We start from the raw sequence: 14,059 nt of genomic DNA, 5'->3' as shown, positions 1-14,059 counted from the left end.
AACATTGGTGGGAATTGAATCAAAGGTGGGTAAATGAAGAACCCCCTTACCATTGTGGCTAACGTGAACCCCGCCTCCTTGGTTGTTGGTTGTTCATTCAACATTGATGTTTGAGAGATCTCCTCCGTTGATAGTTCCATCTACGGCATTGTTGTTCAAAGTATCACCTATGATAGTGATTGATGGCCCATCATTGTTGTTGGAGTCATTATCTCTGTTGAGGCTTGCATCTCCAAGATCAGTCATGGGATCTTACAACTATCAATTACCTTAAACTTGTTGGGTAATTGTACTACAATTTCTTACAAAAATATAACAAATTGCAATACAAAGCTTTTGCAGTAGAAACTATTATGATGTTGTAGTATTGATCCTTAGCTGAAATGAGACGGGAATAAACTTCAAATGGATATTGAATCACCATCACAACAACTGAAGAAGCTTCAATCAGAATTGAGGTTGAGTCACACTTGTAGTGCTGCCTTTAAGGTAATTGATGCCCTCTACTGCCAAGAATTGTTCTGCATATCTACCTCCAAGATAAAATAACCTTCCACTAGAAGATGAGACAGTTCTTCTAGTCCCTTCTAGGAGCAAACAGCTACAGCACAGCAGCCCCCTCTAACCTTACACAAGACTTAGAGAAAAAGGAGAAAGATAAAGACTTGTATGGTTGCAAAGAGTAGAAATAGATGGAGTGTGAATGTGTGAATGTATGTCTCTGCAAGATATGTGGTTGAGTTTATATAGACCCAAAATCAACCATTACATCCTTTTGGATTCCCTAAGAATAATCTCCAACTAATGGCAAGTTAATTGGAGAATAATGTCATATAGACATGAATTGGGAATTAATTCGATAAATTGAATTAATCCCAATCAATTCCTTAGCCCACCTCCCCACTCTTGATAATGACCATGAATGAAATTTAGAGCTTTCTTAGGGTGTTATTGACCATTTCCTAGCCCACCTCCCCACTCATGATAGTGACCATGAATGGATTTTAAGGTACCCACATAATGACATTGATCATTTATCTCCATTTGACAATAACCTATGGTATGAATTAAGAATTAATTTCATAAATGAAATTAATCCCAATCAATTCTCTTTGCCCCACCTCTCCACTCATGATAATGGCCATGAATGGAATTTAGGGTATCCATAGGGTGTTATCGACCCTTTTTCCACTACCTTGACCCTAAGGGTCCCACACCATTACAAGTCATAAAACACATAAAAGAAAAACCTCATTTTGAAACTTAATTATAATAAATAAATATAAATTTTAACAATCTCTTTCTGGTTATGTCTAACACTTACATTTGCAGATGCAGGTTCCATTGGAGTAAACTACGGGCTAGTAGCAAACAACCTCCCTTCTGCAGTGAACGTGGTTTAGCTCCTCGATCTCAGGGTCTCAAGAGAATCGAGCTCTACGACACCGATCTCGCTGTGCTTAAAGTCATTGCTGGTTCAGGCATCAAGGTTGTCATCGAATTGCCAAACAAAAAGCTCTACATAGCGCAAAGAAACCATCTTTCGCCTATGCATAGGTTCAAAAGAACATTGTTGCTTACTACCCAGCTACCCAAATCCACGCCATTGTCGTCGGGGACGAGGTTTTTGTCGACCCAGACAACGTGATTGAGTACCTTGTCCCAGTCATGAAAAACGTGAACTTGAGAGAAGAAACACATGATTGACTACATCAGAGGGGTTTCACCTGGTCGCCGTGAGGTCATCGTCCATCGCCGAAGCCGCTACCGCTGCTCTGAACAATCTTCGGTGGTCCAATAATTACAATTTGGAAGAAAGGTGAATTAGATCTTAGAATGGGGTCCAACAATTACTAATGGGGTGAAAAAAATATTAACTTATTGCAAGGGTATTTTTGGTACTTCGTATTTTATAAGGGTATTTTAATATTTAAAATAATATATAGTTACTAACATCAGCAAATATGGTATATTTTCTTAACAGTGACTAACGATAGGGGGTCTGAGGATAATTTGATAAAACAGAGGGAGTGATTTTATAAATGTGACATTCTCCGAGGGGTGGCGCGGTAAATTTTCTTATAACTTACTAATGCGATGTGGGGAGAGGGGTGGTGGTACTTTGAGGTTCACCGTTCACGGGGTGGTCTTATTCACATGGTCAAGTACTCAAGCCACAGGTGGGCCCACAGCCCACCTGACCTTTTGGGCTTTGTAAATGCAGATCTTGATACCGTTGGTTCCCCTGCGTACATGGCAATACAAAATAAAAATATTCCCACTTGCCCAATAAATTGAGTCCAAATTCCCAAAACCAAATAGGTTAAGCTATATATAGTATAGTATGTCCATGCACCGACCATCACTATTGGAAATATCAAAAGTCGTGGGGGAAAACAATATGAAAAGGGCAAAATTATTCTCAGCAGACAAGCCCAGGCCCATCATATTTGTTTAACTTTTCACATTTCGAATCTAATGACTTCTATTTCTGCCATGGAAAACCAACCAGAAAAGAAAAGGGAGAGAACTCTCTCAGGTGAACCGAGTAGGGAAGTCAGCCAATGGGGATCATGGGCTACGGTTCCCCAATAGGGGCAGAGAGAGAGAGATGGTCTGTAATAACTATCTAAACTTCCCCAATGAGGGGAGTTTGGATCCGCTACTTGTACAATCACCTAAACGTACATGTAAGCATTCAACACCTGTCCCACTTTCTATGATTACAAGAATGAAGAGAGGTATATTTGAAAGCAAAAGTGACAAGTGTTGGATGCTCACATGTGTAAATAGGATCGCACGAACAGCGGACCCAAAATCGAGGGTAAGATATTCATTTCACCCTTTGTGTTTGAGCGTAGGAACACACAACAGGGTGGGCCTTATTTTATTTATTTTTTTTGTAGTATTAGGGTATTCAGTTCATCACATGGTAAGGCTTAGAGTTACCTAATGATTCAAAAATGCAAATGCTCATAAGGAATATAACCATTGAATAAGTTCACAATCCACTTGGAAAAGAGTAACAACTATTTTGAAGGGAGAGGGAGAATATGCAAAGAAGGAGAAGATGAAACCCTCTGCTTTACAAGAGAGCTTTGTCCTTAGCTCCCCCTTCCCCTATTTATAGTTGTTTCTTCATAAAGTCTCATGAATTCAAAGAACTAAAACTTCATAAATTCAAGGAATTAAAACCTCATGAATTCAAAGAACTAAAACCTCAGAGATTGAGCTCTTGAATAAAATTACAATGTTGTAGACAATAAACAGCCTCACTCACCGGGGAGAAGCCATAGATTACAAAGGCAGTACAAGAAAGGGTTATTACATTCTTACTCTTATAGTAGGGGCACCCGAAGATAGGCTCGTGGGGAGTGACCTGCCTATCATTTAAATAATTTCTAAACCTCATTTACACCTTACTGAACATCCAACGGCGCCACTCAATGCTTTGCAAACCTCTGGAGAACTTCAAAATAGTCGGGGAAGGTTTTCCTAGTGCAACTAGGATCCTTGATGGTAACAGGAACATCTGCACAGGCAGCAAGTGAGAATGCCATGGCCATTCTGTGATCATCGTATGTGTCAATCGCTGTCACATTCAATCTGTCTGGTGGAGTGATAACGCAGTAATCTGGCCCTTCTTCCACTGTTGCACCCAGCTAAAATGGACAACCATAGAGGATCTCAGGAAAAAAGTCAAGAAAGTAAGCAGACATCATCAAGAATCCATGTAGAAAACTATAATAGATACCAACCTTCCGAAGTTCAGTGCAAATGGCAATCATCCGTTCAGTCTCCTTCACTCTCCAGCTAGCCACTGTCAAAAGAAGTAATCAAGGGATCATTCAATTAGGATCAAAGAAAGACAACTTTTTTTTTTCTCTTTCAAAACACAAAGCATGTAAAGGAAATAAATGTCAGTAAAGCCTGGGTTTTATAAACAGGGTCGATTTAGAGAACTCCCATCATTCATGTGCCACAAATGATGTGGGCAGGAGAGAGGAGTCCAAGGATACAATCAAAGCGATCCTCATAAAGGATTTTTGAGAGAGAGAGAGAGAGAGAGAGGGGGAGGACAATCAACTTGACCGGATAGCTGTAACCATCCAATATCTGATTTTGTGGATGCACAAGGAATAAGATTATGCCATTTTGGATGAAAGAAAAATTGTCCACCAAACAACAGGGTTGGTTATTGATCTCGGTCCAGTGGTCAGAGTCCACGGAATAGTGGAACTATCCTGTTTTACATGGTTTCCTAGTGTAAGGCACAAAGTTATTACCAAAACAAGAACTCCCAGGCAAAAGGTCACTAGGAAGGGAAAGCAATTTTGGTGGGGGAGGGGGGGGGGTTAGATTAGTGCCCCATCCACACCGCCCTTTCATAGTTAGGTTCGGATCAGCCCTTTTGGGTTCAGATGGATTTGGTATTTCTAGAAACCAAGGCCCCACATCATTACCTCATAAAAATGGTGAGTCACAACCTTCATGGGACAGGAGGGGTATGACTCAGCAATATTTTTAGCGTTTAAGGTCTGGTTTTCAGAATCCTGCATGTTTCAACCGTAACAGAAAATTGGAATTCCTTTATGCTGCCAAATACCATCTTTTGTTATAACCAGTTCCCACAACATAGATCATACCATCTCTAATTGCAGTTGGGCCGTCTGCAAAAAGCGCAACAACAGCAAGAGTCATGGCAACATCAGGCATTTTGTTCATGTTGACATCAATAGCATGCAACTGTTTTCTTCTGGAAGAATCTCGAGGTGGGCCTGTAACAGTGACACTGTTCTCTGTCCATGTAACTTTTACCCCCATCTTTTCAAGAACCTCAGCAAATTTCACATCCCCCTGCATTCGCAGGGAAAGATATTAATGACAATACAAGGTAATGACAGCAATCAAGACAAGAGATAAAGAGAAAAATGGCCCCAAGAGTTACCTGTAAACTGTTAGTCCCACAACCTTCCACAGTGACAGTACAACCGGTGATAGCTGCACCTGCTAGAAAGTAACTAGCACTTGAAGCATCACCTTCAACATAGGCATTTCCAGGAGACCTGTAGGCATTTCTTGTCTTAACAATTCCATATAACTAACCAGCTGGCAATGCAATACATTGATATATCGGAGGGCTTACTTGTACTTTTGACCAGCTCGTACTAAGAACTTGTCCCAGGAACTGCTGTGTTCCACAATGACCCCAAACCGTTCCATCAATTTCAAAGTCATCTCAACGTATGGAATCGAAATTAATTTATCAATAATCTCAATCTCCACATCTCCTAAAGCCAAGGGGGCTGCCATGAGCAATGCAGTCAAGTACTGACTACTAATAGAACCAGAGAGTTTCACCTGCAGTAGAAGCCAAAGGTGAATTCATTATGAAATGATAGATGTTCTTCAACCATCCACTCCCAAAGACAGGAACCTACATAGATGTAAATGAAAATACAGGAAACGAAGCCCATAGAATGAAGACATAACTCTATACCAAAAAAGAAAAGAATGAAGACATAACTTCAATTAAGAAGAGCAGGCATGTGGAAGCCTTTACAAAGAATAATGAATTACCAAAGGAAATTCCCAGATATCTTTATGTGCTCCAGGAAATTGTTAAACCTACCATAAATCAACCCTGGGGATTGGTGTAATTAGAAGACAATAAATGAATACATATTATGCAGGAAAGGACTTCAAGATGCATGTAATCCCATTAATGACAAAATTTGTCTGAATGTTATAATTTGACAACTTCCCATTATTTGTAGAGTATGGAATTGCTGAATCCATGACATAAACTTAGGTTGTAAGTGCTCAATATCCTACTTAAACCAGGGCCAGGTTTTGTGTATGGCTGAGATTGGGTGATGAATGCAGCAAGCCAAGGTTCACAAGGAAGGAGTATAACCTAGTTTTTTTCAGGTGGTGTCACTTTGTCTATGGCCAAACCAAGATCGCTGTAAGAAGGGGTGGTCTCAACAACTAACTTTGTTCAAAACAGATCATTGTATACCACATGGAAAAAATTAAACATAATGTTTACTTTACAAAAAGATGAGGTGTCAGGTGGTATTCACACTCAAATATCTTTATAATAAAAACTGATCCATTTTTGTCACTAAACAAAATAAAAAAAAACCAAGCAACAAAAAAGTTAATATGAAAATACCTCACCTTTCCTCCAGGAAGGCCTCCATTTCCTTTTACACAAACAGGAGGACATTTTGTACCCAAGAAACAATCAACATCAGCACCAAGCTGCTTCAGACCATCAACCAAGTCCCCAATTGGCCTCTCTCTCATTCGAGGGACGCCATCGAGTATATAACTGAAATTCATACAAATAGAAGGAAAATTTAGCTCCAACGGCATAAATCCTACAATGCACACCATCCAATCAAACTGGTAGGACAGAAGTTGATTGTATGCACACCATCTGGCATACTGATTTCGAAGACATTAGTTCACTTCCGAAACTGTTAGTTCATATTTAGTTAAAGTCAGGTAAGTCCCAACTCCATCCAACCCAAACCAAACAATTGAAATATAAGAAAAATTTGTCAACAAACCTTGAGTTTCCACCTGCAGCAGTAACTGCAGCTGTTAATGGACGCATTGCAGTCCCCGCATTTCGAAGGAAAAGTTGAATTTCCTCCCTGGATTCTTTCCCAACAGGGAACTGCCCACCACAACCTTTCACAATTGCTCTTTCTTTCGCACTGTCTTCTTCCACATGTAGCCCAAGGGTTTTCAAAGCACCAAGCATATAATGGATATCATCACTGTCCAACAAGTTGTCTACAACCGTGGTTCCCTGATAAAAAAAATATGTAATGAGTAATCTAAAGAAATGTCTTGAGATAATAAGTTACAAATATAGTAATAGAACTGTTAGACCCTGCCAAGTAGTCTTCATCATAAGGTAGCCGTGGTAGCCGTAAGCCAAGTCAATATGATTCAATTATTTTATCACAAACACAAAGCGATTGAGTCAAGTAACATTAAAGCATTCCAAGTCGTTATGTCCATGAAAATACACCTAAAATCTTATCAAAAAAATCTATGATGATAGGGTTTCTACATGTGAAATGCCTGGATAAGAGAATTAAGAGGAAATGACTAGAAACAACCACACAATAACAACTCTATCGTATAAAATGCTTGTTGAAAATATCAGAGTAAAACGTACATTGTAAGCGGCTTGCAAATAATAATTGCGAACATCCTACAACAGCCTTTATTTAGCACCAGAATAAGTTTTGATTCAATGGACTATAATATTTGGACCTACAGAACAATCATAGAGACTTTGATACTTTGAATTTGCTGTGGCATCTTACAAGTGGTAAATATGCGAAACATAGATATCAGCTTGGGCAGTTCACACCTTAGGCCAACCATTTTAACCACAAGCCAATTCAGTCAACATCCAGTCAAATGGTGATAATCCTGACCATATGACCAGGTTGATGTATGATTGTATCAAACTTACGACTGTCACCACTTCAGCTGGTTTGACAATCTTGTACAATCTGAGCCTGATAAATGCGGTTTCAAGTTATGTTCATGGTGTCAAAAAGCCCCAAGTATGTATTTGAATTTGAAGTTAATTAACTTATCATGCCCATGCAAAAGGCAAGGGCCAAACATGGATTTCTCTTTAGCAACTCTACGAGACATGCCATCGGTAATAAATTGAATTTAAACAATTTTGACAAGAAAGTAATGCTGTAATGAGTCATTACTTCAAGCCAACATATAAGCTACTTCCTCAAGTAAAGAAAAAGAGAAACAAGATTAATAGCGTATTATTATGGAGGAAATAGTTCTTTGCAGCCTTGGAAGGAAAACAGAACAGAGAAATGTATGAAAAAGATCAATGCAGCAAAACAAAGGAGAATGAACAGATCTAATAAAGAGATGATGAGTAACAAAGTTTTCATCCATAAATCATGTTTGATTACAACAGAAAAAGGAATCAGATCGTCACCATGAACGGAAACCAAGCAAAGCAATTCATTTAAAACCAACCTCGACAGAAGAGCAGAGTACATATCAGTCGTATTAGAACAATTAAGAGAAGAAAATGGCTTCCTTAAAAGCTAACGTATTTCCCAAATTCCACCCATACAGAACCCGTGAAGCAACATTTCACACAACCCAAAAAAGTATTTGAGAAGGGACTTCACAAAAAACAAAAGTTATCAGGTGCTGCATTCAAATTGTAGGAATCAAATTTGAAGATGTAACCAATTGAAAAATAATAAATTCCTACATAAACAGGAGAAACAGATATTAAATTGGAAATGCAATGAGAGAGAGGAGTCTGAAACCTCAGAGAGAGCAGCGAGGAGGAGGATACGGTTGGACAAGGACTTGGAACCGGGAAGCTTGACAGTGCCAGAGATCTCCTTGATGGGCTGCAAAACAATCTCGGGGACGGTGGAGGGCTTCTCAGGGGTAGCAACAGCAGCCGAAACTCTGAGAGGAACCCTAGCAGAAGCAACTGAAGAGCTGGGTGAAGGCCTATCAAACTTGAGGCCACCAAAACCGCCAGGAGCTTTGACATCAGATGGTACCCACATCGAGCAAAGAGAGGACCTGCGTTTCAGGGGTCTGGTTTGAGAGGTTGCGCAGTGGGCAGTTTGGAGACCCTTAGCAATGTTGCCAACCTGCACCATCTCTCTGTTTCACTCCCTTTGTCTCTGACAATGGAGTGTTAGAGAAAGAGATTAGGAGGAAGGTGGGTCGGTATCAGTTTACTCGATTGATTTGCTTTCAGAATTAATTCTGTAATTTGGAGAAAATATGGATCAAAGGTGGGCAGCGATCATCCATTCACCTACCGCTACCAAGTACCAACTCTTAGTTCTGTACCAACCATCACCGTTGTCAGGCACCACAGGCCCACAAACGTATATGAAAACAAAGGGTGTCAAAAACCAAATTGAATCAGAGTAGTTTACATCTCATGGTCTCATTCCACTGTGGTAAAATTAGTTATGTTTTTTTCTGAAAGTAATTATTCAAAATTCATGAAGATCGAGTAGATTTATATTAAACTATTATGAGATTTACACATCTTTATATGAAACTAGATTTATATTAAGGGAAAAGACTCTACTTCCCCCCACCCCAATGAAAAGACTCCTTGATCGGATCTCCCGCCTCTCCTGTGCCTGTTTCCAACCAACTTACCTGAAATGGGTAGCGTGCCTACCCCTTCCCTTTATATTAAAAAATTGCTTATGAAATTTTTTATGGGAATTTGTTTTTTGACCTTTTTTATGAAATCATTTAGGAAACGTATAAATAGTTGGAATTTGGTTTCATTATATGAAATTATTTAATAAATCGTTTGGTTTTGGTTTTTACCTGACATTGTGGATCGAATCGAACATCACCATTTAATCAAAATCGCATTGTTTAACACCTGAAATAACACTCAAGGTTTTTCAAAAGACGAAACCATGAGTCAAATCGGCTGGAAATATAAAAGGATCGATAGGGATCTGTCGGAACATAAAAGGATAGATCACGATTGATTTTGACCCGAATCAACCTTTTCACTATTCCAATTCCCAATTCTTGAAACTATGGTCATAATCTCTCACCAAACATTTAAAGAAAACTCGAATAATCAACACACTCATAGTCTGAATGGATCATGCTTAGTATTAGGCACCGTTTGATAACGTTTCTACCGTTTCTGTATTTAGAAATGGCAGGAACATAAATTTCCGTTTCTAGGAACAAAAACAGATTTTTAGGTGTTTGATAAACTTTGTTTCTGGAAACATTTTTTGCACACATTGCTATTTGATAACAGCCGTTTCTGAAAACATTTCTTACAAGAAAAAATTGTTTAAGACAATATAAAACATCATATTTATTTAATTTAAAAGGAAATCAACCATTTGGTCCAACACCATTTTCGAAACAGGAAAACCTTGTACACTTTATCGTATATCATTTTTAACTACTATAAATTAATCTCAAAAACATTATATTGTTATTACATTCACAATATGTCAAATATCTTAAACAACAGTTAATTTTCCTCCTTGATCTAACTGCCACCTTTGTTTAGATCTAACTTGTTAACTGCATCAAGGATATTTGTAAATATCCTTCGCTTTTTCTCAGAGACTTCGATATCGCTTTTCAGTATTCTTGTCTTCTCATACACCAGTGCAGCCTAATAAAAAACAACACAAATTACAACCACAACACAAAAAGAGAAGTCATTAATTTCCATATAAAAGAAATTTAATTCCAAAGAGAGTTGACTAACCATTAGGATTTGTTTATCCAAAGATACCCATGAGTCCATTACAGAATCACAGACATGCCCACAATATAAATCAAAAGTTAGTTAAAAGAAAGTAAAGGTCCAAAAGAGGAGAAGAAAAAGAAAAATTGAAAATGAAAAACAGGTTACCATTGATCCAGTTTTTGGCTGGTCGGAGATGGTAGCCAATTTTATAAGGTTGCTGGGTTGCTGGAATACTGTTATGAAGAGATTGAAGGTTTAAGAAAACCTTGTTAGAGGCTTCAACATGGACTCCATAGCGAAGAAGAAAAGAACATAACCCAAATAAACCAAACAGCAGTGAAGACCATGGCTTCTTTGAAGAGAGAAGAAGAGATGTAAAGAGGAAGTGAAGGAATGAAGAAAGAAATCTGCTAGTGGGTATAGGAAATTATTGTTTACAATGCCTACATGCATACACATGTCAACCCATCCATCATGCATTGCATTATTGACATCACATACACTAGCACAGTACCCTATTAATTTGTTAAGAATGTTGCTACCTCCATGGACCAAAACACATTAACTAGCCTAATAACACTATCTCTGTGGGTTAGAGTTTTCTGAACATTTAAACCAGAAAAAGGTTCCTATTAAAGAGATTTATTCATAAAATACAATGCAAAGTAACATAATTTGTGCTATGATATTTCCTTGCAATAGTCAAACCTGAAATATAATCTTTGTGCAGAGCTAGTGTATTGGTGTCTCTGCAGATCATTCCAAAGGGAATAGTGTGCCCACTATTCTATTGCTAACGCAGGTAAGGTTAGACTCTCAAGCAAGTCTAAAGGTACAGCAACATTGATTTATATTGTGATGGGGGGAGTTAGTAAAGCAAATCCCCAAAGTTGTGGAGATTAATTTCTATTGAGATGGGGGAATTAGTTAACCAAAAGGTTAATATGCCAATAGGGCTACATATCCTAACTAAAACAATGATGCCGATCTATGGATGTTTGGACTCTCACGATGCAAAAAGAGCCTTATTAGCATGTAGTTGGAGCTGAATCCCAGAGACTACACACTTAATAAGTTGGAATGAACTGGATAATGCATAACCAGTGAGGGAAACACAGAGGATCAAGGACAATATGGAGAAGAAACTCATGCCTACTCATCCATCATGCATTACATTATTGACATCCACATACACTAGCAATGCACCCTATTGCACTAGCACCTGAGACTGCCAAAGATCGGCTCAAAATAGCCAAACATCGACTCAAAATTTCACAAAAATTACAAGAACAGCTCCATGCATGCAAGTTAAGCTTCAGAGTAAGAAGAAGAAGAAGAAGGAATCCAACATGCAAGTTAAGCTCCAGGCTGGAAAATGTAATGCATGATGGATGGGTTAAAATACCCAAAGATCAGCAAGAACACAGATTAAACAGAGACGAAGATTCAGAGCAAAACCCTTTTCTGGGCATGATCAGAACAACATTACAGATTGAAAAAATAAATAAATAAAAATTCAGAGCAAAATCCACCTCTTCTGCACTTAAAATACCTAAAGATAAACTCAATAAAGGAGCCAAAAAATGGCGTCCATAATGAAGAAATTTTTTTTGAACAAAACTAATCTTAAAATTACAACATAAATAACCAAAATCGTACCTGTAGAAGCGAGGAACCAGAACCCTTTGTAAAACCTCTCAAAATCCTCTGGATTCTCCTCGTATTTTCTCTCTATCCCGAGTTCCAGAGAGTATTATGGAGTCGTTTTAGCGAGAGAGAGTCACCGGAGCTACTGCTGCAGCTTTACCAGAACAATGGAGACGTTTCAGCAAGAGAGAGTCGGAGACCAGGTTCACCAGAGCCATGGAGTCGTTTGAGCGAAGTAGAGAGGCAGAAGGGGGTCGTTTGAGCGAGCGAGAGTAACGTAAGACTAAATTGAACACCCAATTAGACAAAAAACTGCATGCAATTTTAAATCAAAGAACAACCAATAATCACCCAAAATTAGATAGCAAACAACAGTCCATAACTAAGAGTCGAATAGCCCTTGTAAATCAGAATTTTCAAACTAGAACCTGGAGTTTCTGAAATTAGAGATTACACCAAAAAATGAACTAACCAGTAGCAGGTATAGAGTATTTAATAAGCGACAATCAGAAATAAATGCCACAGGAACAGGTAAGTCAAACCAGATCTGAAATCTGGGTAGAAACACAGTCGGCCAGAAGTGTAGAAAACCTCAGATCAGACAAACCCCTGGTTCGATGGGCCTAATATTTGGATCGAAACCTCCTTCCAGCAAGGGTAGTACTCGATCCAAATTAGAGGCCAATCAGATGGCTAAATAATCCAGTAAGGATGATCGATGCTTAGGGAATTTCTGGAAAAATTCTTAGATCAGAAATTAAAGAAGATCAGATCACTTACCTGAGATGGCTGAAGAAGAATAGTAACAATAAGAAGAAGAATAAAACACTTGAAATGAACCTCTTGGGCTTCACACCGCAAAAAATCAATTGGATCAAACACCAATTCCTTCAGCCTTGATCAAACATAAGACAAATCTCCATGACAAAAACAATAGCAGCAGCCATTAATTTGTTTTTCAAAATCATCTAGGCTTTTAGGAGCCTCCTCTTCTTTATTTATAATGTTAATGGGGGAGGGAATTACAAAATAGAAGGTTCCTCAAAAAAGAAACCAATTATTCTCCTAATACAATAGTTACTAAAAACTGAAATTAGAAACTAGTTGAAAAATGAAACTAACTACTAATGACTTGATTCAATTAATAACTTGATTTCTAAAGAAACAAATATAACTCAAATCAAGCCCAACTAAAAAGGAAACTAATGAAAATGGAAACTAACTAATAATCCCGTATTGAATCTTAGACCCTCCCCTTTAAAACACATAAAAGTGGTCTATTACACTCAAAACACTTGAGATCAAAGGCCCAACATGTATGGAACCCAACCCTAAGCTTATTTCTAATAAAACAAACATATTTTGGTAATTAAGCTGCATCAGAGAGAGGCGGGTTTCACCTGTGACATGGCGTCATTCGAGTGAGAGAGAGAGAGAGGCAAAGAGAGAACATGAGGAACCGTCTTCAAATGTTGAGGGAAAAATGTCGGGGTTTGGGTTAAAAATTGGTCCATCGTTGTTTCAAGAACTCGTTTCTCGTTTCTGTTTCTTGAACCAGCAGATAAAAATTGCTATTTTTGTTTATGTAATTAGGTGAAATGAAACAGTTTTGTTAAACGTTTTTTATTTCGTTTCTACTGTTTCTTGATACAGGAACAACAAAATCACGTTTTTTGAAATGTTATCAAACGGGCCATAGGACTTGAGCATGGGCAAATACGTTAAATATGTTGGCATTATTCTATCATTGAAATATATTATTTTGTTATCGACTATTGGTTTGGCATTTGAGATCTCAGCAATATAAGTGGCTAGCATGTAAATCCCTTTTCCTAGGGAAAAAAAAATTATGCATAGGTGATGTCATAATTTTTTTTCTTGTTTGGAATGTGAGAATTCAACAGATCCATGAAAGATAGAAGAAGGGTATTACAACAACCACATAGCCATTTTGTGGGGTGTGGGGTGTGGGGTGTGGATGTGGGGGATGGGGGGGGGGGGGATTGATCCAAATTGGGTCCATGAGAGATTTGATGGGGTTTATATGGTCTAGGAGTCTCTCACCTCCTAAGGTAGATAGGTCTTATGGAAAAGTTCTCCTGAGATTCATATCAGTTGTATCAAAGC

At 38.3% G+C, this 14,059-nt stretch overlaps 1 protein-coding gene and 1 long non-coding RNA gene across 5 annotated transcripts; both read right to left on the bottom strand.

The window, feature by feature from the left end:
- Window positions 1-3,203: 3,203 nt before the first annotated feature.
- On the bottom strand, window positions 3,204-8,879 carry LOC122080626 (3-phosphoshikimate 1-carboxyvinyltransferase 2-like). Its single transcript, XM_042647420.1, has 8 exons — window positions 8,343-8,879; window positions 6,579-6,823; window positions 6,184-6,337; window positions 5,147-5,361; window positions 4,949-5,066; window positions 4,647-4,857; window positions 3,759-3,820; window positions 3,204-3,662 (listed from the first exon to the last, which is right to left on the bottom strand). Exons 1-8 carry the CDS (start codon window positions 8,688-8,690, stop codon window positions 3,444-3,446), a joined length of 1,572 nt encoding a protein of 523 aa, XP_042503354.1. The 5' UTR covers window positions 8,691-8,879; the 3' UTR covers window positions 3,204-3,443.
- A 1,088-nt stretch (window positions 8,880-9,967) lies between these two features.
- On the bottom strand, window positions 9,968-12,828 carry LOC122082527. Of its 4 annotated transcripts, none has more exons than XR_006141336.1 (3): window positions 12,713-12,828; window positions 11,945-12,215; window positions 9,968-10,207 (listed from the first exon to the last, which is right to left on the bottom strand). It is a non-coding gene; the product is annotated as an uncharacterized LOC122082527 (long non-coding RNA). The 4 variants fall into 4 exon arrangements; XR_006141337.1 differs by lacking the exon at window positions 12,713-12,828 and adding an exon at window positions 12,405-12,420; XR_006141335.1 differs by lacking the exon at window positions 12,713-12,828 and adding an exon at window positions 12,405-12,419 and having other exon boundaries at window positions 11,945-12,244.
- Window positions 12,829-14,059: the final 1,231 nt, after the last annotated feature.

Source organism: Macadamia integrifolia, chromosome 6 (genome assembly GCF_013358625.1).
Source record: "Macadamia integrifolia cultivar HAES 741 chromosome 6, SCU_Mint_v3, whole genome shotgun sequence".
Taxonomy (NCBI): domain Eukaryota; kingdom Viridiplantae; phylum Streptophyta; class Magnoliopsida; order Proteales; family Proteaceae; genus Macadamia; species Macadamia integrifolia.
This window is presented reverse-complemented; position numbering and strand designations above follow the sequence as displayed.

What these genes read in the sequence shown, in the direction of transcription:
- LOC122080626 (XM_042647420.1), bottom strand. Translation starts at nt 8,690, where the DNA reads ATGGTGCAGGTTGGCAACATTGCTAAGGGTCTCCAAACTGCCCACTGC. An exon ending in TCCTCGCTGCTCTCTCTGAG is followed by an intron (nt 6,824 to 8,342) that starts GTTTCAGACTCC and finishes TTTTTTTATCAG; the next exon opens with GGAACCACGGTTGTAGACAA. An exon ending in GAGGCCTTCCTGGAGGAAAG is followed by an intron (nt 5,362 to 6,183) that starts GTGAGGTATTTT and finishes CTTCTACTGCAG; the next exon opens with GTGAAACTCTCTGGTTCTAT.